The sequence below is a fragment of the Crocodylus porosus genome, unplaced genomic scaffold (assembly GCF_001723895.1).
Source record: "Crocodylus porosus isolate Cpor-Errol unplaced genomic scaffold, CroPor_comp1, whole genome shotgun sequence".
Lineage (NCBI taxonomy): Eukaryota > Metazoa > Chordata > Crocodylia > Crocodylidae > Crocodylus > Crocodylus porosus.
The window spans coordinates 4,462,560-4,487,171 of NW_017728928.1; the positions used below are offsets into that span (position 1 = coordinate 4,462,560).

Genomic DNA, 24,612 nt, shown 5'->3' on the forward strand with positions numbered 1-24,612 from the left:
AATCTTCTTGAAAATATACATATCTACAATAACATTCCCTCAACCATTAATTTATTTTCACAAACACATTTTTCCATTCCAAATTCATGCAAAAATAGATCTTCCTTTCATAGCAGCTTTTGCAAACTACAGCAAAGCATAAAGTCTTATTTTAAAGCAAAATGAATTGTTATTTTGAAGATGCTACAGAAATTAAATGCAGCTCTGATTTATTTTGTAATAGTTATATAGTATATAAATATGTATAAATATATATAATGTAGAACATACTTTTGGAAATAAATTCTACACAGATCTTACCTTCTGAACATCAGCATCATGTTTTTGCTGCAATTTAAGTTTTTCTTCATGAAATTTAGCTTCCATTATTTTTATTTTCATTCCCAGCTTTAAAAGAAAACAATCATATTGTTATTAGTGCAAGTAATTATACTTTGGCCTTTACAAAAAGTTTTCCGATTATACAAAGAAAATCTTTCCTCCCCCTGTCCCCCGCAATCCCTCCCCAAGGGAAATGCACATGAAAACTTCAGTTGCAATTACACCATGGAAATATTATAAAAGGTTTTAATTTATTTTAAAAAGAAAATTATAAAAGATTTTAGTTGATAATAGAGACAACTGCTACTGCCCAGAAAACTAATCTGTTTTTAAACAAACATTGCAAGATAAAAGCTTTATCATTTGTGCCAATACATAAATTATGGGTAAAAGCTCTAATCTTCTGGGTAGGTGTTTTTCTAAGTTATACAAAACATCAGGTATATCCTGCAGATCTCATTTATTCTGGGAAAGTTCATCATTTCTGATATTTCTTATTATAAACAAAATTCCTTTTGAATATGCTGTTACACTTCCAATATGATTTAAGAGTATTGCTCAGAGGACAATAACACAAATGTCTTGCTTTTGGTTTTTTTAGTTCAAAATACTATATCTAAAACTTCCCTCTGCCACAACATTTTTATCATGGCTTTTGAGGACATTGTTAAGATCTGATCCATATTTTACATCTGTCTTCTAAAAGGAATAATGATAATTTTTGGTCCATATTCTGGCTACCCCCTTGCATCTAGTTACTTCTGCTACTCAGGGACAAAGCTGCCCAAGCACAACCAGCTCTAACAATCCCTGGTCTTTTCATGATGAACAAATCAGAGTCAGATGGGGTGTTGGGGGGCAATGCCTGATCAACAGAAAAGTTCTCTGGGAGCACGTCTACATGAAACATTTACTGTGGGGCTGCCTAATTAACTCCTCAGTAAAGTCCTCACATCTACGTGTTGGCCCTATTAGGTCTCAGTAAACTGATACACACTGCCACAGATTAGTACTTGTAAATACAAGTACTATCCTGTGGCAGCGTTGTTTAATATGCAGGAACACGTGTAGATGCTGATGGGGCTAGCTGGGGCACAAAGGCGCTTCAGTGGGGGCTAGCCCTACACTAAAGCACCCTCATGCTCCAGCCAGCCCCTCTGCAGCGTGCTGAGCCAGGCCAAAGCAGGCCTGGGCTGGCAGCCTGACCCCCTAGGCCCTCTGTCAGCCAGGGCTGCAGCTCAACATGGAGCCCGGGAGCAATAAACTCTGGCGTGATATGCACTGGAGTTTATTGTGTCGCATTAATTTCACGTGTATGCACCCTGGGAGACTGTTATCCATGCTCAGATCCTGCACGGCTTGGCTGGAACCAAAAATCTGGCACCTTGTCTTGGATACAGAGTTAGGCAGAAGACACGTCAGTGGGCACCTTACAGACTAAGTTGTTCAGAGGCATGAGCTTTAGTAAGCTGCAGCCTGCTTCACCAGATAGTAGGCTGCTCTGCCTTCTGCTTCACTTCAGACTGACACAGATAACTCTCACTAAGACAGAAGTGATAAACTGAATTATGATGTGATGACAGGCTGAGAGCCATAGAACTCTTCAGCCTAGAAAAGTGCAGGCTCAGGGGTGACCTGGTGAAAGCCTGTAAGTACATCGGGGTGAGCATCAGGACCTGGGGGAACATCTGTTCACCAGAGCGCCCCAAGGGATGACAAGATCAAATAGTCACAAACTCCTCCATGACCATTTTAGGCTGAACATATGGAAAAACTTCTTTACTGTCCGAGCCCCCAAAGCCTGGAATAGACTCCCCCCAGAGGTGATCTTCCGAGGTCCCTTCGATCCCTAAAGTCTATGAAATCTACGAAATGCCAAAGAATCAACAAATGTATTACAGTTTAAGAGGATTTTTTTTCATTTTTGGTACATATAAATACAGTAATTCAGGAACCAATCCCCATTTATTTTACAGAGAGACATAAACATATATGAGACAAGAAATGTGTTTACTAGCAGTTTACTATACAAAGAATTCTCTATTTCACTTACCACAAATGAATACAGTATCCCAAAAGGACAGAAAGCATGGGATATACAAGAGCTTTTGGAGTAAAGTGCCGAAATGCTACCAGAATCTAAATTCATGATGTGTTTTTCAATTTTATACAAAATGTTTTTCTGTGCTGCATACTTCATTCGTAACCTATATGATGTTATCTAACAGTCTTCCAGGGTGCACAGCTAACTGCTGAAGTGAGCTCTTGCTCTCAAAAGCTAATGCACCTCTGATTCACTTGGTCTATAAGGTGCATACATATATCCTGTCTTCTATGTGTGACATTATTGTCACTTGTTACTGGTGATGACGCATGATGCAGGTTGAAATCTGGAAACATCTTTGTCCCTAATGTAGACTATTTTATTAGACATCTACTTATAAAAGAGTATACAGTATTTTGAAACAAAATATGAGAAAACTTAAGTGCACATTTGTATTTAGGAGGACATTAACCTTCCTTCATTAAATTAAATTCACTTACCTTCATGTTGGGTAGCTGATTATAGTAACTCTTATCTACATGCCACTTTCCATTTAGTTTTTTGTTCTTCTTTACTGGCCTATTATCACATAGTCCAAACACAAAACTTTCTACAAATAATACTACGGTGACCCTTTCGTGCCTTTCAGAAAGAAAGTAGATAATAATTTGGACAACTCTGCTTTGCTCATCTTCATGAGGAAAGCAATTGCTAGGTTATGAACAGATTGATGTCCATCCACACCAGTGGTTCTCAACATTTTTAGACTCGGGCACCCCTCAGTAACTTCTGTAAATTTAGCAGCAGCTTCCACATAGCCCCTCCTCTTCCCTGCCCAAGGGAGACAAGCCCTCCCCCTGCCCCACTCTGCACCTACATTTGCCTTAATTCATGAAACCAAGGAGTGCTCAGGTTGAGAATCACTGTTCTGGCAGCTCCAGGTTTGCATGGATCAGCTGAGATGCTTGGAAGGGACCTGCTTTTCCAGAGATGTTGAGCTTCACCTCCCTGCCAAGGGTGGCTCCTCCCTATGCTTGGCACTATCCAGAGTGGCAGCATTTGAGATTAAACCATCCCTCACTGTGGCTCACATACCCAGCAAGCCAACCCCCCGGAAACAGCCTCCTGAGGACTGATAGCAGACTGTAGCTTCCCCTACAAGAACCTGTCTCTCCTGCTCCAACTTCCCACTCTCATCACATCCTGCTCCTGCGAGCCAGCTGGCCTAACGGAGAAGCTGGGGGGAGAGCCCAAGCCATCAGTCCGTGGAGTCAATGTACCCTGCTCCTCCCACTGAGGCAGGTGTGTTTGGAAGTGGCAGGTCCAGGGAGCTTGAGGGAACCGCGCTGCCCAGCCTGTCCAAATGCTGGTTGCTGTGCAGGGGTACACAGGCTCTGTGCTGGACCCATTCTCCTCCTGGTAACAGAGGCACACAGGCTACTTCCACCTGCCCCGTGTGCCTGTGCTTCTGAGAGACATGGAGGGTCAGGCCAGGAAGAGCTGTGGCAGGACCAGGGACTCCTGACTGCTTTAGGTTTGTCAGAAAACCCTAATGCACGTAAAAGCGTGCGTTCATGCAGATTTTCCCACTTACACCTGAAACACTGAGAATCACTGATCTGCACTAACAGTTCAATAAGCATTTATTTTATTCCTGATTAAGTAAAGAGTAAAGAGGTAGTTTAAAACAAAGCATATGAAGTTCTAACTTGACATAGAAAAATAATGCATTTTTCACTGAAGATATTTATCCATATCTGAAAAGTTTGCAATGAAGTGTGAAATTTAGCCATTGCCATTGACTGAGTATCATTCCTTTGGGTTTCTGTCATTGTTTATTCTCCTTACAAAGACTATGAAGCAATTAAACCCTAAGGCCATGTAAACAATACTGATGTCAAACATCTGTGCTGCCCCTGTTATTTAAAGCCATGGAGGGTGATACCAACAGAACAGGTTTGAAATGACTAGTCACACTTTACTTTCAAAAAATAATCAACAGCAAATAATTAATTATGGTGTGATGGATTATCATCCTGCCACTGCACTTCATTTTCTCAAGGCAGCTTAGTATCACAATTTAAGTAGTAAATCTCATAATCTAACCCTTGGTAGCCATTCTATTACTTCCATCAATCATGGCAAGATATTTCCTCAGTTTTTTCCGCCCCCATGTCACAATCTCACTATTAATCTTTTCTTGCATAAATTTTCAGATACAGTACAATTTATTTGATCTGTTTACATATCTGATGTATAAACATCTCACTAAGTAGATCACCCATGTTATTTTGTGCCTGGGGAATTACAAAGACTTTGAAGTCCTATTGATCAACTGTTCGCTTATCTACACTGCACTGATCACCTTCAGGCCAGAGATGGCTTCTGAAAGGTTTCATGGATATAATTTTTTTTGGATATTTGCCAGAACTGTATATGCTTGCTTGCCAGACTTTTTTTCACTATGTGTATGAGAGGTGTAAACAATAAAACAGAACTTCAAAGTAAGAACAAATAATGTAGGACAATGTATTGTATTTATCTTACAATATATGACAAAACTTCAAACAGCTGCATAACACCAAAACAAAAAGGAATTATTACTTCACAATGAAAAGTTTCAGTTTCCCATTTTTTGTTAAACAAAACTGTATTCTTGTCCACACAATTAATAAACTTCCACTGAAGGCTATTTACTCAAGTCTTCATATATGAGGTTAAATAATAATAAACAAGAACAGCTTACACTTGTATAGTGTTTTCATCGGCATGTTTCATAGCACTAAATGCAGGAATACTGCACTTTCAGCACCCAGAGGTATACTGTATATAAATACCTGCTTCCCAGGAACATTTAATATTTTTATGAGAAAATCTTTAATCATAACTGATTGGAAATCCCTTTACTATTATAATTTATTTTCACATATTTATGTTGCACTGAATGTTTCAAAGGCATAATATAAAATATTAAAACCCTAACTCCCAACATCTAAAACCTTACTGTTGCTAACACATTTCTATGGTTTAATGCAATGAATAGCACCCAATAATTACTATGTAGCATGGATATATGAAAGCTAAGGGAGAAAACTTGGCTCCATGTGAATCAATACAAACTCCATTCATTCAAGGTGGTCAGAATCGCATCCTGCAAGCTTTACAAGGCATAACATACATGCATTTTACAGAAGACGCAGTACAGTGAAAAAAGTAATAAGAATTCCTCTTCCTGTACTTCACAAAATGAAGAATTTGCAGAGGCCACAGTATCCTGCAGGGAATTTGTATTATGTTTTCTGGGGACATTTTCTCCTACTTATAGCTAACATGACTACCAGTAATAAGAGATACAGAAACATTTCTAGAAATATGAATGGATACTAGACAAGAAAGATGAAAAGGTTCTCTGCATCAGACAGAAAACTATAATTAGGCTGCAACAAATGTTAGCTATTGTACATCAAATAGCTGTCATTTCACTTTTTCAAGATATTTTTGCTTAATTCTATGAAAGAGAAGATAAATGAAGTGAAATGAAAAATAAATGAAAATAAAAAAAAATGAAATCCTGAGTTCGTATAAAGCCTTGCTGAAGATCACATAACAAATCACTGGCAAAGGTGGAAGCAAATATGCATTCTTTATGTCTACTTTTTATTTATACAGAAGTTTATATAATAAGTGTAAAGTTTATCCCCACATTAATTTATCTTACTTTTTTCAATATTGTACTAACATTACAAAATACAGTTATTCTCAAAGCTGTTACAACTATGTGAATTACACCTTACGTTGTGTGACCCAGCTACACGTTCCACCAATTCATGGAATGAAAAAACAAGCAATAAGCTACACAGTTATTCCACAAAAAGTGTGTAGTAACTTAGTCATTTGTTGTAATCACACGATTAACTGAATGTGTGGCCAAGAGCTGCCCTGTGGCTGGGCGCTCCATCAACTGAAGGGCTCCCAGCTGCAGGGGTGCACTCCCCCCTTGCAGTGGTGGCAGTATTGTGACCTGCAAGGCTTGCAGAAGAGAGAATGCTGCCCCCTCTGCAAACCTTGGGCCCAAGCCCCTTGGGCTGTGGGGCTCAGAGCAGGGAGAAGGCTGTCCCCGCTGCAAGACTTGTGAGGTGCAAGGCTTGCAGCCGCAGCAGCGTTCCCCATGTTGCCCCCCTTGTGAGCCCCACAGTCCATGTCAGCTGCCACACATGGCTGCATGGATTGCACAGTAGATCCCACTGCACTTTTACCTGCACATATAAAGGGGCCCTTAGATGTTAAATGTATATGTTGTAAAAAAAAATCCACAGACAGAGTTTTATATATTGTGAGAGCTAAGATAGCTAATGGACTTTATAGATTTGGATGTCATCACCAATGTTTTTATACACGAAAGTGGCCTGCACAAGAGGAAGAAGGGGGAGGAGTTTTAGGTTTCTGGATAAGTTGACAGAAAATTCTCCAGCAAATAAAAGAATTTCAGCAGAAGACAGATCTGCATATATCAAGAGCAAACTTTCATATGCGACTATTTTGCTTCAAATGCAATGGATTTTAGTACTCTTCCATTGTAACACCAGGCTGTAAGAGCACTTTGTACCCAAGAGCTTAGTGATCTTCATGTCTCAAGCATAAAAGAAAAAAAGAGAAAGACACATTTCTCTTTGTAAGAGTTAAAGAAGATTCACAGTCTGTGCCTTTTGCCAATGCTATTTAGTACTATAGGATAGGCTGGAAGGGACCTCACACGGTCATCTAGTCCAGCCCCCTGCTCAAGACAAGATCATCCCTGACTAAACCATCTGAGCTGTCTGAAAGAAAACAAGAGAAAAATCTGAAGTCTTAAAGATGGGGGCTGCTTCACTGTGCATGATTTTACATATAATAGCTTATCCTAATATTCCAAAGAGCTTAAAAACTACGCTACATTTAAGTTGCTCCAGAAAAGCCATGTATGACTGCAGTAAAGCTTACACAGCCACACCGAATCTACTTCGCAAATAATTTATCAAGGAACAAGATGAAGGCTTCCTTGACAAAGGTGATACTCTGGTGAGAAGTCAGGTATCCTTCACAGCTAAAGACTTCAAGGAGAGTCCTTGACTTTGAGCAACAGGATGATCAAGCGTAGATATAACATAGCCTTTCCTCCAGGGCTCCAGGCAACTAACCACTAATCAACTGATGCCCCCCCGCTGAGGTTTGATTCATTCCAATTGATGAGTCTGGATTTCTACATATGTAACAAGGAATGTGAGAGACTTTGATGATTGGAATATTTTTGTTAAACATAAAATACTTATTTAAGTATGAAGAGCAGTGTTCTTTCCATCGTTTAAAGCAGTGGGCTCAATCTTTGCACCCCACAGACCAGATGAATGACAAGGGGCCAGTCCACAGGCCAGATAGAGCCCTAGGCACCAGGATCAGGATTGGGCCCTGTGGACCTACTACTGCCCCATTCCACCCCCACAAGCCAGGATTGGGCCCCAGGAACCCAGTGCCACCCTCACCCAACCCACAGTGGAATTGGGCCCTGGGCCCTAGCACTGCCCGCTCCCAGCCCTCTGTATTGGGATCGGGCACCTGATCATAGTGCACAGACCTTAAGGCTCCCCACACATCCAGAAATTTGGCAGCAGGGGAGCAGTAGCACCATTCCCCAGGCTGCCAAATTTCCAGACTATGGGGAGCCCCATGGGTCAGATGTTGCAATGCTGTGGGCCAGATATGGCCTGAGGGTTGGGGGTTATGCATCCCTTGTTTAAAGTGTTTAAATCACCTCCAACAGGTTTCTTTTAGGGAGCTCAGATACCATTTTTCCTCTCTTCCTACTTGTTTTATATTTGTAAAACTTTATCAGATTTTCAAACATATCCTACAAATCTAGGGAAATCATAAATAACATTCTTCCTACTGGAATGTAATATACAATAAAAACAGGTTTTTGCATTAACTTTTTGCATTTTCTTGATGTACCACAGTTCAATACTTCAGTACAACAACAAAATTTCTGTGCATTGTTTCATTAACTAATGGTGCTCCTGATTTCATTAACTAATGGTGCTAATGTTGGATGTGGAAAGAAATTAAAAAGAAATTATGCAAAACGTATACTTGTGTTACCGAAGTGAGGTTATAACTGGCATTTTGAATTAGCAAACACATAACTTAAACCTAATACTGCAAAAGTTATTAATCCTATTTATTATGGTAGCATATGAGGGGTCAACTGTGGTAGGCATATATGACAGACTCTGGATTTAATTGTGATACTTCTGTTTTAAATGAATTCAGGTTGTTATAATGTTGCATGCCATACCTGTAGTGGAGAGATGTGAGGATCAGAATGTGCTACAAAAAGGTCTAAAACATGTTTAACAGATGTCAAAGTATAGATAGATAAGAACCCTAAATACCTAGGCAATAAATAGAGCTCTGAACTGCACCAACACTGCAACCTCTTGTGCCTCCGGTCCAGTCCAGCTGGAACCTGGTACTCATGCAGAATTGTGTTGACTTCAAAGGGACTCAGGCATGATCAGAGCAGAGTGCAGGATTACAACCTAAAAAAAGTTCCTAAAAGGAACTTTATTTGTCAATTAACCCTCCTTCTGAAATGCTAGTGCAAGTGGCAGAAATCAGACTGATTTGATTACGCAGAATGAATCAGAATGATCAAATATAGAAAATTGAAACAATAATTATATTTCACAATGATCATTCTTTATTCTGTGTTTTTATCAGCCATTGGCCCAGTCTTCAACTGCATTCACGTCAGTGTTTATTAAAATATCACAAAAAGACATTGTCACTAACTTTATTTTTCATCTTCAACATGCAGCCATAATATTGGGCATAAGCTTATAATTTTCACTCCATTTATTATAAAACTATTATGCTGTACGTGAAAAGTTAAACTTAAATAAAAACTGACTTTGAGGTGAAGATTAATAATGCAGCTAGAGATTAATTCCCAGCTGCCTGACAACCATCTGGACATTCTACTGGTTAAAACACTGGTCTGAATTGCTAACCCACCTCTTTGATCTTTCTCAATGTCTCCAGTGCACATGTACAATAATTAAAGACATAAGTTACTTATGTGACACAGAAAGCACTGGTAAGAGAAATCTATGGCCAGAAAAATTAGCATTAGTAATTATAAAAGGCTATGCTTTGTGTATTCATCTATTCTTGCTGTATCACGCCATCCTACCACTAAAATCAGTTTGTTGGGTTTACTATTTTAAACCCTGAGAGGTCAAAGTAAACAGAAATCAGGTTTCATGACACTGAAGACAATGAGTAGGGCCTGGTTTAAATCATAGGTCCAGCTCACTAACATCGTGCCGGTGCTGCCACTTCCGCGCCCAGATCGTGGCACCTGCCCTACGCCCCACAATGGGCTGGGGGACAGGTTTAGGGAATGGCTTAATTGCAGCAGCAGAGGTCTTGCTCCTAATGCTTCTGATTGCTGCTGAAAAGCCCGCGCCCTCCCCATGCCTCACTGGAAAAGGCAGGAACAGCAGTAGCAGCCATCTGGCCTGCGTTGTTTCTGACAGGCAGGGACGAAATTCCCTTTTCAAAAGTGTCACGGAGCTCATCGTCTTCACTGCTGATTGGCTGATGCTGAGCTCAGCAGCCGGCAGACTCACTGCTGATTGGCTGGGAGCCCAGCAGAGCAGAGCGACATTTTTTGTAGCCTTAACAAGGCAGTATCTTATGCCACCTTAATGGGAAGTCATTAAGGCTGGCGCATAGATCCTGCGAAGGCTGCTTGAAGAGGGGGTGGCTTCCCCCACTGGGGACGTTTGGGGCAAGGTAGGTTCTTGTCGGCAACCAGGTGATATTCTCTGGGGCAACGCTGGCAGCCATAAAGGTTCTGATGAGCGTGAATTCCCCCTCTCTCCTTGCCTCACTAACTCTCCATTGTCCTCTTGAACATGGAGGACAGGGCCATCTGTTTCTTGGGCTCACTTTCACCCTGGACAGCAGCAGCAGCCTTCCACTTTATATGGGATTTGGCCTCCAAATGCCAATCAGTGCTGTTCTTTCTGCACAGGTCCAACGTCATGTTACAGGATGAGCAAAAGAGCTTGCCACCATCTGCATGGAGGGTTCCTGTAGCATACGGCTTTACCTGGTCTTGGGCTCAGATGTTCTTGGTTTACCTCACTGAAGGCAGAGAGCAGCGTGATTGGAGCAGGGAAGCAGGCAGCCAATGATGTAGCTGCCTGAATAATCATACCAAAAGCCTCCTGCTTCCCTGACTGGCTGCTCTTATATTTATGTGTGTGTGTGTGTGTACTGGCTTCCCAAGCTCAGTCTCTCCATGTGGTCGGGCTGCTGCTGCTGCTCTCCATTGAAGGTAAGAGACTTTTTCCTGGATCTGGAAGCTACTGGCTGCCTTAAGCACAAAAGCCCTGCTGCTGGATTGGGAAGGTTGCTCCTCGGTGCATATGTTCTCTTCCCCGCCCCCAATGCCAAGCGTCCCATTTTTCCCACCCAGAGGAGTAAACACCCCCCTCCCCTCCCCATCCCCAAGCTCTCTACTCCCACTGTCTGTTTGTGACCCCTTCCTCCAGGGTGCTAAGCCTTTGCTCCTGGCCTGCAGCAGCCATGTAGTTACAACAAAATGCCATGATACGGCTGTTTGCTAGGGAACTCCACGTCCCTGTCTCAAAGGGAACTCCCCAGCAAGCAGCCATATCATGGCATTTCTTTGCAAATCACATTTTTCATGAAAGATACTTAATTTTTGTGATTTGAATTAGAAATGCAAAAGTGCAATTTAAACCAGGCCCTAACATCTTGTGTAAAGAAACATTTGTTGGAATAGGCACCTAATGGGTCAGCAATCACATGAATATACGATGGTTGATATACATTAAGCACACACAAGCACATCTGTATGTGGCATGTGAAAGGGAGTGGGGGTAGCCATGGTTTGCAAATAAATTAACTTCAATCCAACTCTTGACCCTCCTTTCCCCAATCTCTACAGAAAAATATTCCTTTCAAATATAGTACATCAGATTTTGAGCTGTGGTAGAAGTTTTATATGTATCTAGAGTTATAATAGTTAACGACTGTAAAACAATTTAGGAGGGACATAAAACATTAAGCTTCAAAACTTAAGACAATCTCTATCAAAGGTAAGATTAAGAATTGCAGATGAAGGAGACGAGAAACAAATGATCTCGTCTGAGATTTCCTGAACTTCGTTCAAAAAATGTGCCTACTCTAGGGCACAAGATACTGAATGGCATGGGCATATGTACCACTAAGAGTTAAGGGAACTGAAGAAGGCATTCTTAAATTTTAACAACCCAGAAAGGATTATCTGCAAGATTTTAAGCACTTTTTTGGGTTCTTTTTATCACGTCAAAAGCTAAAAGGTTGAGGAAGACAGTGCAAGACTGTAGACACATGATACCGTAAATGCAATATAACCTACCTCAGACACCAGAGTAAGATACACTGCTCTCCAGAAGAGAGACACCCAGCTCTCTCACGGTGGTCACCCAGGCTGTTTCACCACTAGTTGGTGGAGAAACAAGTAACAGTATGTTTACAGTGAGCAAAAAGCTACTCTGGGATGAACTGGACTAGCACTGTGATGGTAACCTACCTACATACAGTTAGCCCTGACTTTCCAAGGGATAACTTTTACCCTGAAATAGAATGACTAACACTGATGCAGGGCTATACAATATATGTCCACTCAACATTTCCACTAGTGGAAAGGCAGATTATATCTATGTAAATATACTAACTATGACAGTACTTGAAGTGCATGGAGACCTACAAAAAAAAAAGAAGGGGACTCTTAAGCAAAGGAAAAGAAAGAAGAGAAAAATTGGGGTCAGAAGAGTAAAAAGAAGCCATCTGTCTCCATCCCTTTTGTAATCTTAAGGTTACATCTATGGGATGCAAAGTAATGCCATGCAGAAAGACTGAAGCTAGCTCTACACGCACTAGCTTCAGAACCAGATGCAGTGCAGCTAGGTTAGGGTGGCACTGACTTCAGGCTAATTACTTCTGCTGGTTCCAGAGTTAACATGTTCTTAGCTAGCACAATATTTCTGCACAATATTGCATTGTGCTGTGCATGCATACCCAAAAAACTCTGTCTAAACCAGCAGTCCAATTTTACAAGGCTCCGTGCTCCCCACCCCACCAAGACTGACCATGAAAGCAATAATAAGAGTTGGGGACTCCATCACAGCCATTTTCTTTCCACTAGTGTTACTGGACTCCATAGAATTTGAAAATGTGCAATTAGGATGGTTAGCCCCATGACAGGTCTAACTAGGACTGAGTTATAGAACTACTAAAAATGGTACCGATACGTATACTTTAAATACCCTTTATCTATCTTTGGTCTTGCTTACACAAATTTGCACCAGTTTAATTAAACTAGTTCAACCAAACTAGTTCCAAACCATTGTGTGGGCACCCTTATGTCACCTTACTTACTCCCAATCAGCTGAAGGTAAAACAAAATAAACCTGTTTATAAATGAAATTAGTGTCCACTCGACCTGTTACAAAAAAGAGAACAACTGAAGAGATGGAACTATATGTCTCAAATACTTGTGTTTAAAAGAAGGCTGTGAAGATTGTGGTCATCAAATTATTTGAATAGCAAGGATATAAGGAAAGTTAAACACTTTTTAAAGAGTCGGATTAAGGTTTAAATGAAGTTATTGAGTTTATGCATAGATTTTGGTTCTTTAAGTATCCACAACTGATAAGAGATTATAGGGATTTTTTTAAATTGCATAATAAAGTAACTTATTATATGACTGCTCTTACAGAAAATGTAAACCTGTGTATTAATTTCTTTATATCCAGCTATGTTTCTTTATAAATGAACGAAGAATAACAGGCTAAAAATACTCCTAATACATCCTTTCATAATTTGTGATGAAACGCATAAAGCCAAACTTTATTCCCATCCTAGAAAGAAAATATCCTTCTCCTTTCAAGAATAAATACAATTCATGAAAGTGCCTTTGTATAAAATGGTAAGTGGGGATTCAATCACATCTATTGTAGGCTCAAAGATTTTTTCAACCTTTAAATAGTAGAGGCCCTGGCAAACCTCATCTGAGCAGGTGCCTTTTCTGACCTACTCTCAAATGCAGTTTATATATTATGAAGTGTCGAAATTAACCCCTTCCTGGGGCTTGGTTTTATTAACATACATATTAACACTTACCCACATTTCTGTACAAACCTCTTTCCCCAGAATTGGTGTTTCTAAGATTCTTTTCTCTATTCTGTTTCCTTACTTTGTAAACATGCATCTCATTATACCAATACAAACTGTGAGTGTACACACACATACACACACACACCAATGTATCATATTCACATTCTTATTTAGTCATATTGCTCAGGAAAACAATACTGATAGAGTTTCTTACATTCTTGGCTAATATGACAAAACTATCCATTTTCCATGAAAAGAAAATGTCTGATCCATTATGTAGCCTCAAGCACAACAGTTTTAATTTATGTTGTTAGAAGCTCAAGCTAATTACAAGGGTTGCTCTTTAGAGTACTGCCTACTTATTAGTTTTTATGTATTGTTTTTAATCTGGCATGCATTAAATGTCAAATTTGTATATTTAAGTACTTTCCCATAGAAGAAATCAATTATGCAGAAGATTAAAAAAAAATATATAAAAGTTCATTCTCACTGACCACTTCATAAAATTCCTGTAAGGAGAAACCAGTCAGATGATTCACCCTGACAGACCTGAGATCAAAGTCACTGTCTCCGTTCTCAGACCAGCCTTTCCTAGCTGGTTGTATTTTTATTCACTTTTGTTTCACGTCCCTGTCTCAATCAAATTTTCTTGTAAGTAATGTTTTATCCTGAAATGTCTGTACATTTTTTCTTCTATAAACACTTCACTCATTGATACTGCAATTATCTCTATTTTCTCTTGATCCTAGGTACTCTTGTCCTTTCTCACCTGTATTTCTATTCACCTTACATCACTTGTCCTTTCCTCCTCCTGGAATGAGGACTTTGCCAAGTCTCTCAATGCAGGTAACGGTATCCTGCCAGGTGAGAATAACACAGTGACTCAACTGCTTTCAACATTTCAAACTCTGGATCCTCACACCCATGCAAACATTAAATATAACGCTAGAACTGTAGCAGGGTGATCACGCGCAAATGAGTGCTGGGCTCTAAATACATAAATCCAAAGACAATCCCTGCCTGGAAGATCTTATAATCAAAATGTTCACACACCATCTGGAGCTATCATACACCAACAAAGGGAGAAACCAGAGGATAAGGGTTATATAAACAAGGACATCCTGTCACCTTGTTGAAATAGGGACATTCTTGTCCTCTAATACATACAAGAGCCCTCCCTTCTGCCATCCAATCCCTAACTCAATAAAATCCCTTTACAGCAGTGATTCTTAAAGGATGTGCTACAAAAGCAGCAGAAGTATGTTGTGAAAAAAGGGCAGGATCTGGCCCTGGCTGTAACAGCTGCACATGGCAGGATCAGGCCTCAGCTGGGCCATCACTGTACAGAGCATCAGGGCCACAGATTGGATCCAGCCCACAAACTAGTGAATAAAGCATGCCACTAATTTTAATCCAGTAAAAAAAGTATGTCCTAGGAATCCAAAGTTTGGGAAACACTACTTTACAGGGAAGGAGTGCCCCTTCCCCCAGTCCCCAGTGTCCAACCGGCCTTAGTACATACTCCATCAACAACCAGCACCATCTGTCATCACTCCACATGACACACCAGAGACATGCATTTTACACCCATTCCACGTGGTCTATGGAAAAAGCACCCAATGCCCTCAATACTTTTCCTCTCCCTAGCACTTCATTTTCTGATACCAAAAGCTCCTACATCTCTGCATGCTCTGCCACATTCATACCTGCTCACCAACACAGCTGCCTACATGAACAGACAACTGACAGTCTCTCCCATACTTAGCCAGCACAGAGTAGACAGGGAGGCATCTCCTTGGTCCTTCTGTAGTCCAACATCCAACAAAAAAGTTATTATGGAAGTCCAGGATCATAACAAGATCAACTAACAGATGGCAAAACCTAAATTCTCACTTGTCCCCCATGTCACAGACCAAGCTTCATATCACGGGAGCACAGCCTTCCAGTTATCACCACATTTCAAATATAATTAAGACAACCCAAACTGGCATCATAAAACAGAACTACAGTGTACTCAAAGGCCCTATATGTACCCTTACACTAGCAATCGTGATGTTACTATAACAACTTTTGGATTAAAAGAATAAATATTCATGACAATATTTTTGTTTGCAGTATAAGAAGAACTGACAACATTGGAGAAGCAGAAAGTTAAGTGGTTTAAAATATGCTTGCCATAGATATGGTGAGACTTAACTTACTGAGTGTATTTGCTGAACAAGACTAACACAGAATGATAAAATGATAAGACAAGTTTTAACAAAAATAAAGTGTGACACAGGTACAGAATGGAAGGGAAAAACAAAGCATTTCTAAAATGAAATAATCTGTCAAGTAAATTATTTGTTTGGGGACTGTTCAGAACAACCAGTGCAACACTGGCATTACATTGCTAGACTTGCTTTGAACTCCAGAAGAGTTTCAAAACCAAATCTTAGCAACATGGCTGGTTTTCTGTTTCTGAGAGTTTCACTCCTTTTTTTACTCTAAGAGTTTCACTCCTTTTCTTACTCTACGGGTGGGTGGCACTAAGGATGGCTAGAGGTGAAGTTCAAAGGGAACTTTTCCTATTCCTGAAGACAAACCATTTCTGCCATCTGTTCTCAGTTGTTCTGAACTGCTGAAAACTGATCTGCCCCTGTCTTGTTGCCTCTTCCTTGTTTGAACCCAAGATTTTTCAGTGATGACAGTTTCCCAAATGGTTTAATCCATGTCAGAAGCATTGGAGAAAAAGCTACTAAAAGCCACTGCCTGATGATGCTCACATTTGCTCACTTCTGTGATGTGGTTATCATTGAAAATAGCCATGTGTTTAGCATTACAGTGTCAAAACAGGTGCAGGGATGGTTTATGAACGAAGAGCTAAAGGTTAAAAGCAAAAAAACACAGTTATCCTATTTTAGGTTCTTCTGTTTTACGACAAAGTTGAAAACAGCTATATGTTTAGAAAAATTCTCCTTTGTACAGCACTACTCTTCTGTTAATATATTTCCATACTCTAAATGAAAAGGCCTCACTTTGAACTGAGCCTCATGGACAAAGTAAGAGGAAAACCCATTTAGGTTACAGTAAGCACATGGAGATTGTGAAATACTTTCTACAACCTTTCAAGTTTAAAATAGACCACAATACAATACCATTAGCAAAAACTACTCGATCTCCCACTGTGTGGTTTACAGGATACTTGCAATTTCTATACAACTCTGCTAAGTGGTTTACAAAGCCTTTTGGCATGAATTCCTGGTATTTGTTTAAGTTCAAAAGATTATTCAGCTGACAATACTGTGCTTCAATTTTTTTGGTCTACCGTACTTTCTCACATATAACAATGTGCCCTCTATTTTTGGAAGACCCCCAGAAAAGGGGTGGGGAATCTTACCTTGGAGTATGAGTAAATACCAGAGGACTGAGGGCCGTACGCCAGGGCCTGATCTGGCACACAGGTGCTGGGGCTGCGATAGGGTCCAATTGGGCATGCCAGCTCTGGAGTAGGTGCCATGTCTAGCCCTGTGTACTGGCTTCAGGGCCACGGGCTGGCTTTGGAACCACATGGAATCCACATGTTGGGTTGGATGCAGTGCACTGAGCCTGGCCATGGACAACCCCCTTGTACCATCCCAATCCAGCATGCAGTTTGGAAGTGAGGGAAGGGCTTCCCATGGGCCCAGAAACTGGGCAGTGCACGTGGAGGACGGGGGTTAACTGAGGGGGAAGGAGGGACTGATGGCAGCTTTAACTGAGGCAGCTCCCAGACTCAGAGCAGTAAGTACCGACATCACTCTGACTCAGACCCCCAAAATTTCTGGACCCATGGGGAGGTATTTGCCTTGCATATCATGCACACTCTGATTTTCTCCAGGTGTTTTTTGGGGGGAAAGGCACTTTTTTCCTAAGAAATCTTGCCTTGTCTGCAACTGGTAGTTTTGAAAACTGCTAAAACAAAGGATTAGGCAATGCCAAAGCACAACACAGAATGTGATGTGGACACATCTGTCCACTTGCGGGAATATTTAGTTAGGCTAGTATCTGTTGATTGGGAACAGCTTTTCCTATTTATTCCTTCATTAATTATGAAAGTGGTTGACACCCAAGTCTGCCTTTTCCCATCGCCTCAGCCAAAGATGTGTCTCTACAGATGTTCTTTGAAACTGGACTTTGCAAGTTGGAACTTTTCTAATTGTCATTGTACTGTATAATAGAAAAGGAGGAAAGAACTGATTGTTTGCAGATGATGTCCCTTTCCTTACCAATCTGACTAATGTATCTGGAGTTCTACACACTTGTAAGCATTTATGGATAGTTTACTGAATTACATATATGTACCTTAATTGTACAAGTTTGTAGTTTGTATATCAAAAACATGAAGTGTGTAAATGTATTTGTAAGTGTATTATTTTTATTATGACAGAGCGGGGTGATGCATAGGGGGTGCATGTGGGTGCACGTACACCCCCTGAGCATGGCAGTGCACCCTCTGTAAAAAGGCGCCACCAACACTGTCAGTAGTGCCTGCCGGCGGTCACTGGTCACAACCCCGCCACCGACACTGCTGGCAGCATCTGTGGGTGGTCAGCGATCACCGCTGGCCACCAACACCGCTGCCAATGGCGCCTGCAGCTGGTCGCCAATCCCTGGTCAGTGCTCACCACCACCACCCCCGCTGCCGACAGTGCTGGCGGTGTCTGCAGGAGCTCCGCGCTTACCGCCGCCACACTCCCCCTGCCAGCACAGCCATGCCCGCCCAGCCACCAGGGGCATGCACCATTCACGACACAGAATTTGCTTTTCCCTAGCTTAATGCAATGGAGCCTAGGTTCATTAAGATTCAAGCCCATGTGCATAAAAGAAATGTAATTTATTTTTTATTTTCAGTCTTTATCCAACAGAGACCAAAACACTAGGTGGACAGTCTTACTGTATATACTCAAAATAAGTACATACAATAAAATATTGTATAAAATAAAGTAGGTATATTATATGTATATGTATATAATAAAATATGACAACATTTTGAGAATATTAAGTAGGATTTGGCCTGTTAATGGTGGTAAAGCAAATACAATATGAATAAAAAGTGGAAGAAGGGACTTAGAAGCTGCAAATATTTTAGAAAAGTTTAAAACAAAAGCCCACATAAAAAACAAACAAAATCCCCTCACATATGCAATGGATTTTTAGCTTAATACCTTATACCTTGTTTGAGATGAAGATGAAAGCAAAAGCAAAAACAAAAAACCCAAAAATGAACAACCCAAGGTGTGGAAATACTAATAGCTACAACACATTTCAAAATTAAGAAAAATAAGATTCAAAACTGAATCCTAAATGGAATATGCTAGTAGATTTATGTTTTAACATTTTTTTTCAGCATACATGTGGGGTAACATTGGGAGGTTTATTCCCATACCAGTGTCTCATATTCAAAACTCAAGACTTTATTACATGCAAAAAACCCCATCAAAAGTAAGCTTCCCTTTAAAATATATATTATATATATTTTAGAGGAAAAAATACTAAATCAGCATGCAACAGTAAATATAAATGGCAAATAATAATAATCATAATCATAATAATATACAGCCAAGCCCTCGAATACCACCAAATCTGCACCGAAGAGAATACCCGTGATCACCACCTCACAAATCTCAAAAGGGCTTTCACTCAACAAGAACACTCCTCCAGAGAGATGCACTGCACGTCTGAAGGAGACATCCAGATATCACACAAGGATTTGCTGCAGTGCAAAAAGAAATCCCCACAAATTGCACACTATTAATTTTGACATATCATCCTTCCCTGGAACCTACACAGAAAATCCTCAAATAATTGCAACCCATACTAGAAGAAGACCCCATTCCTAAAGAGAACTTTCCAGAACCACCCATCCTAGCCTTTAAACAAGCATCAAATCTCGCCAACTTCATCACCATCAGCAAACTCCCTATGACCCAAACCACACCTAATAGATCCAGACCATGCCAAGACAAGAAATGCAAAACCTGCCAACACATCTCCACCACCCCCACAATTACTACACCCCACAACAGAACCATCACTATTCCTGGATCTTACACCTGCACCTCCAGAAATGTAATACATCTCATCCAATGCACCAAATGCCCTGACAGAAAATATGTAGGAGAAACCAAAAAACAACTGTGCACCAGAATGAATGCACACAGGAAATCTATCAAAGACAAAAGTACCCAACTACATGTGGATGCCCAGTTCTCACAAGACAATCACCCCCACTCCAATCTCGCAGTTCTAATCCTCAAAGGGAACTTACAAGACACCTTTCGTAGACCAGCCTACAAACTTCACTTCATAAATCTACTGGATACAAAAAATCATGGATTAAATATAGACATTGGATTTCTGACACATTACAACCTGCCTGACATCTGATTCACCAGGTACCTGCCAGACCTGACCTCTTACACTTTTCTTTTCCTCCCACTTCCTTCCCTCCCCTGCCCTCCCTTTCTTTTCTGCCCTTTGTCTTCTTAATTTCCAGCTATTTACTCTTCCACAGTCAGCCTCTTTTCCACCTTGAATTACTACTACTGTGGAGTCTCCCTTACACACCTATCAGGCATCACTTCCCAAGTAAAACCAAGTACATATAGGGCCTGCAGATAGCATTACTTCCTAACAGCTGATTAAACTACTTCTTTAATGCACCAGGACTTTCTAAGTTCAACAAGGAAGTTTACAGTTAAGTCTCTCCAGGTCTGTTGTCACTTATCATTGCACTAGTAAGGCAAAAAAACCAAAAGATTAACTAGTAATATAAACCATATTTGACATGTTTTTTTCTCACCTTTTAAAACAGTATGTTCAAATGTAAAATGCAATAAATAAATGTTCTTCTTTTGTAAAAAAATTATAGTAGAATGGAAAATACACTAAAATAAAATAAATAATAATACACAGATATTACCCTTTTAATCTTAGTACATCAAAACACTTGGCAAACATTAATTAGGTCTTCTAAGTTAGGATACAGATATACAGGCATTACTTCACCTTCACTGAAACACAGCTGCTCCTGGAAAAGCAGCAGCTGTTCTAATAGTAAACAGGAACACCATGTAACAGTGTAGGACACAATGAAGAAGAGAGAAAATTTAAGGAAGTAAAGCATACAGTAACATCAGAACTGAAATCTGCCCTGGACACTGAAAAAAAAATTCCCCATTTCATATACGTGCCATAGTATCTTCACTGACTAAATACCAAAGCCCCCAGCTTTTAGCTGAAAAATGCTAAAAGAAATGCAGTGGATCTGGCCCTTACTAGTTGACAGTCATCCTTCCTCTTTACTATGTTCCCAGCTAGGACTGTCACCTCTACCAAAACAAGGACTTTTTGGGTTGTCTGACTGGACCAACAGAAGATGGATACTGTAGGATTCAGTTCAGCATACAACAGGAGTGAGCATGGAGAAAGCCTGATTTCCTGGACAAATACCAAAAGCTTGCAAGAGATAGGGGAACTACACCCCCTCTCTCAGGGTATGTTTATACTGCAATCCACAGGTGAGACTACAGCCCCCACAGACTACCTGAGCTAGCTTTAAAACAACTGGTTTGGGATTGATAGAATTGCAGCTGTGGGGGCATAAGCTTCACTGGCCAAGTACTTACATTCTGTGATGGCCTTTTGTTAAACTACTATTGGTACCTGATCTAGCCAGTTTAAAGTTAGCTTGGCTAGGTTACATGAACTACACATCACTGCACTGCAGTATTGAAATGCAAAAATCTACAACGCTTCGTTCAGAGATAATACCTTTTATAAGACCAACTAAGAGCTCACAAAAATACATATCTTTTTCTGCAAGCTTTTGAGCTCATCAGGCTCAGGAAAAATTAAGGATGGTAAGAAGTCCCCATAGGTAGGAAATAAACTTCACTTTTGCACGGAGGAAGCTGGAGATGGCAATCTGTCTCTCTGTGAGGTGCTCTTTGTTGTGCAGGTCAGGCAGGATTCCTTCCCTGTTGGTGTCAGATGGCAAGCAGAGCGGTGTAGGATCCTTCTTGTTGTTCCGCAATGAAATTTATAATCCAAAATCAGCTAAAATTCAGCATCTACCATGTTTCAGAGGTATATTTGTTAGCCATGTTGATCTGAGACAAATAGAAATGCAAAGCTCTAGAACTCTTGGTTCAGAGATGATACCTTTTATTAGCCTAAGAAATCACAAAAAAAAATAGCTTTTTCTGCAAGCATGGAAGATGCCGAAATTTTAGCCAATTCTGGATTATGAACTTCATTGCTGACCAACAAGAAAGATTTCTACACCTCCCTGCTTGTCATCTGAGACCAGCAGTGGAAGGAATCCTGCCTGACCAGCACAACAAAGAGCACCTCACGGAGACAGACACTATCATGGACCCAGAGGGACAGATTTCCATCTCCAGCTTCCTCTGTGCAAAAATGAAGTTTATTTCCTACATATGGGGACTTTTACCATCTTTAATTTTCCCTGAGCCTGATGAAGGGTGTGTGAGCCTGAAAGCTTCCAGAAAAACATGATTTTTTTTTAAATTTCTTAATTGGTCTAATAAAAGGCATCATGTCTGAACCAAGAGTTCTAGAGTTTTGCATTTCTTCTTGTCTCAGACCAACACAGCTAAAAAATACATCCCTGAAACATGGAAGCTGCGGTACTGAGACACTCTTGGGCTCTGACAGGCACATACAGCTGATTCAGCTCCAGCGTAGTACCAGGAAGCCACTGGCATCAACCCAAGTCAGTGAGCGGCTAGAACTGCACACAACGACATTTAATACTGCACTCTTAGATTAAGATTAGCAGCCCATATATGAACTACTTAGGGAGTTAGGTCAAGAATTAAGTAATTGGCCTATTATTCACTGAACTCAAAAAATCGCTTGGTAGCTAAAAGGTGATGGAGCTGAGGTAGGGAAAACAGTTGCATTCTTACACATCCCGGTTTGATGTTTATGTTAATGAAATTACAGCTGGCTGCCTTCAACCCATACTTTCTGCCTGAGTATTATTTCATACATATGCTGATCAATGAAAATTAAATACCTCTGTAGTCTGCTACAACAGCAGTGAGAACAATAAATGAAGAAAGTATTTACAGCCTAGGTTTCTTCTTCACTCCGCTCTTCCCCTAACATCTATCTCCTTCAGCTTTGCATTATATTCTAGATAACTCCTCTTAGTGCTATGAACGAATCGCTTTTTTGGAAGAGGCATGGTAACAGAAGGAAGGAGACAATGTTTGCTCATTTCCATGCTATATGTATTTCCAAACATACTTTTATGTTTTACTGTGAATTAAAAGAAAATGGTAACCATTAACATCAGAAAATTGTGTTTAAGATAAGCAGATAAGGTTACAAGGGGCCTGTTTATACTATAAGCCTTTTGCAGGTAGACAGCCAATGTCACATGGAAGTCACCAAAGCCACAGTTCCACTGCACCAGCTATCTTGACAGGGCATAGGGTGCATCCTGAAAGGCCTTCAAAACAGGCCAGGGTGGCTGACAGAAAATGAAGGTGATCCGTTTCCTAGCAGCTTACCTATAACAGCAGAAGCCTATCATTCAGGAGGCTGGCTTCGTCCTGCCAGCAGAATGAAGGCATTTTGCCATCGTAGTAGAGCTGTGACTGTGGAGGTACTCACAGTTTCTGAGCAGAACTATCCAACAAAACCATGCAGTGTAGACCAGACTTAGGATCTGCAGCCTTGTTTTACACTTTAACAGAAGTACAGTTAAAGATAATCATATATAAGTGTTGGCAAGATCAGAGCCTTAGCTGAAATTTTTTTTTTCCTTTAACTGTCAAGATATATATTTTCCCTATATTACTGTGACATTAAGTACTCATTGGACATATCTACACATGCAATTAATGCACTCCTGGGTGCATGTCTACATGTGTGCCTCTGTCAGGAGCAAACTGCACCTGACAGAAGCAGCCCAGTCTAAGGCTGCTTCTGCCCTGCCCTGCCCCCCTGCAGCAGTCACAAGGAGCTCCAGGCTCCCCTTGGTACCAGCCCTGGGGGCTGGCAAAGGGTGTGGGGCCAGTCCCAACATCCACCAGGTGGGGAGAGCTGTGATGACCGCAGGAGTAGATGGCTTCCTAGCAAACTGGGGATCAGGACCCCTGATCCTTACTCTATCCACATCAGGACTTAGCCAGCTGAGTGGGAGCGAATTGCTCCTGTTCAATGTCTACATGTGTGCTACAGTGCATTAGCTAATGCACCTTTTATCTAGTACCTGTATGTGTTGGTATTAGCAAACAGAGCTTTAGACTAATTTAATGTGTAGTAAATCATGTGCACATGTAAAAGGTGACACTTTACTGCACATTAGATTAGTCTATTAGATGTAGATGTGCCCATTTAGTACAAAACTTCTGCTACCTAAAAGTAAATATTCTTAAAAGGCAAGGTTCTTTGGGTAGATGTGATATCTTTTATTAGACCAACTGAGTAGTTGGAATAAAGTTCTGAGCAAGCTTTTGGGCTCATTCACCCTTCATCAGGCATAGGGAGTCTCTGCTGGTCTGAGACTCCAAGAAAGTCTCAGACCAGCAGAGTCTTCCTTGGAGACTCAGACCAGACTTGATCTGAGACAAGACTTGGAGACCAGACTTCACATCTACCCAAAGAACCTTGCCTACCTATACCCTTAGACCAACATGCCTACAACCAAAAACCAGTATTCTTAAAAGAGTGTTTCTACTCATCCACAGTTATACTGCTACAAATACAGTTTTGATCATATGACCTTACTTCTTACAGAAAACAAAGTTGTTAGTCAAACCTATATTATTGATTAGCAGTAATAAAATCCTAACTTTGACCCGAGGATCAATACATTTGAAAAGTATCTTACCTCTTTTTCATGCATTCGAACTAATGTCCGTTCCTCATAAAAAGAGCTGTTTTTTCCTAAGCCTATTTTGGGTGTCATCTATTGAATGAAAAAAAATCAGTTTTAAAATTTGAACAGTATATTTTAGAATAAT

General features: G+C 40.5%; 1 protein-coding gene across 2 annotated transcripts in view; it reads right to left on the reverse strand.

Moving 5' to 3' along the window:
• Positions 1-24,612, reverse strand: part of CEP112 (centrosomal protein 112) — a 275,736-nt gene that overhangs the window by 200,758 nt on the left and 50,366 nt on the right. The window contains exons 8-9 of one of the 2 annotated variants that reach the window (XM_019542364.1): positions 24,480-24,557; positions 301-387 (exon numbers count right to left, since the gene is read on the reverse strand). In XM_019542364.1, the coding sequence (XP_019397909.1) occupies positions 301-387; positions 24,480-24,557 (165 nt within the window). The remainder of the gene's footprint in view (positions 1-300; positions 388-24,479; positions 24,558-24,612) is intronic. The other variant, XM_019542365.1, reaches the window with a different exon arrangement.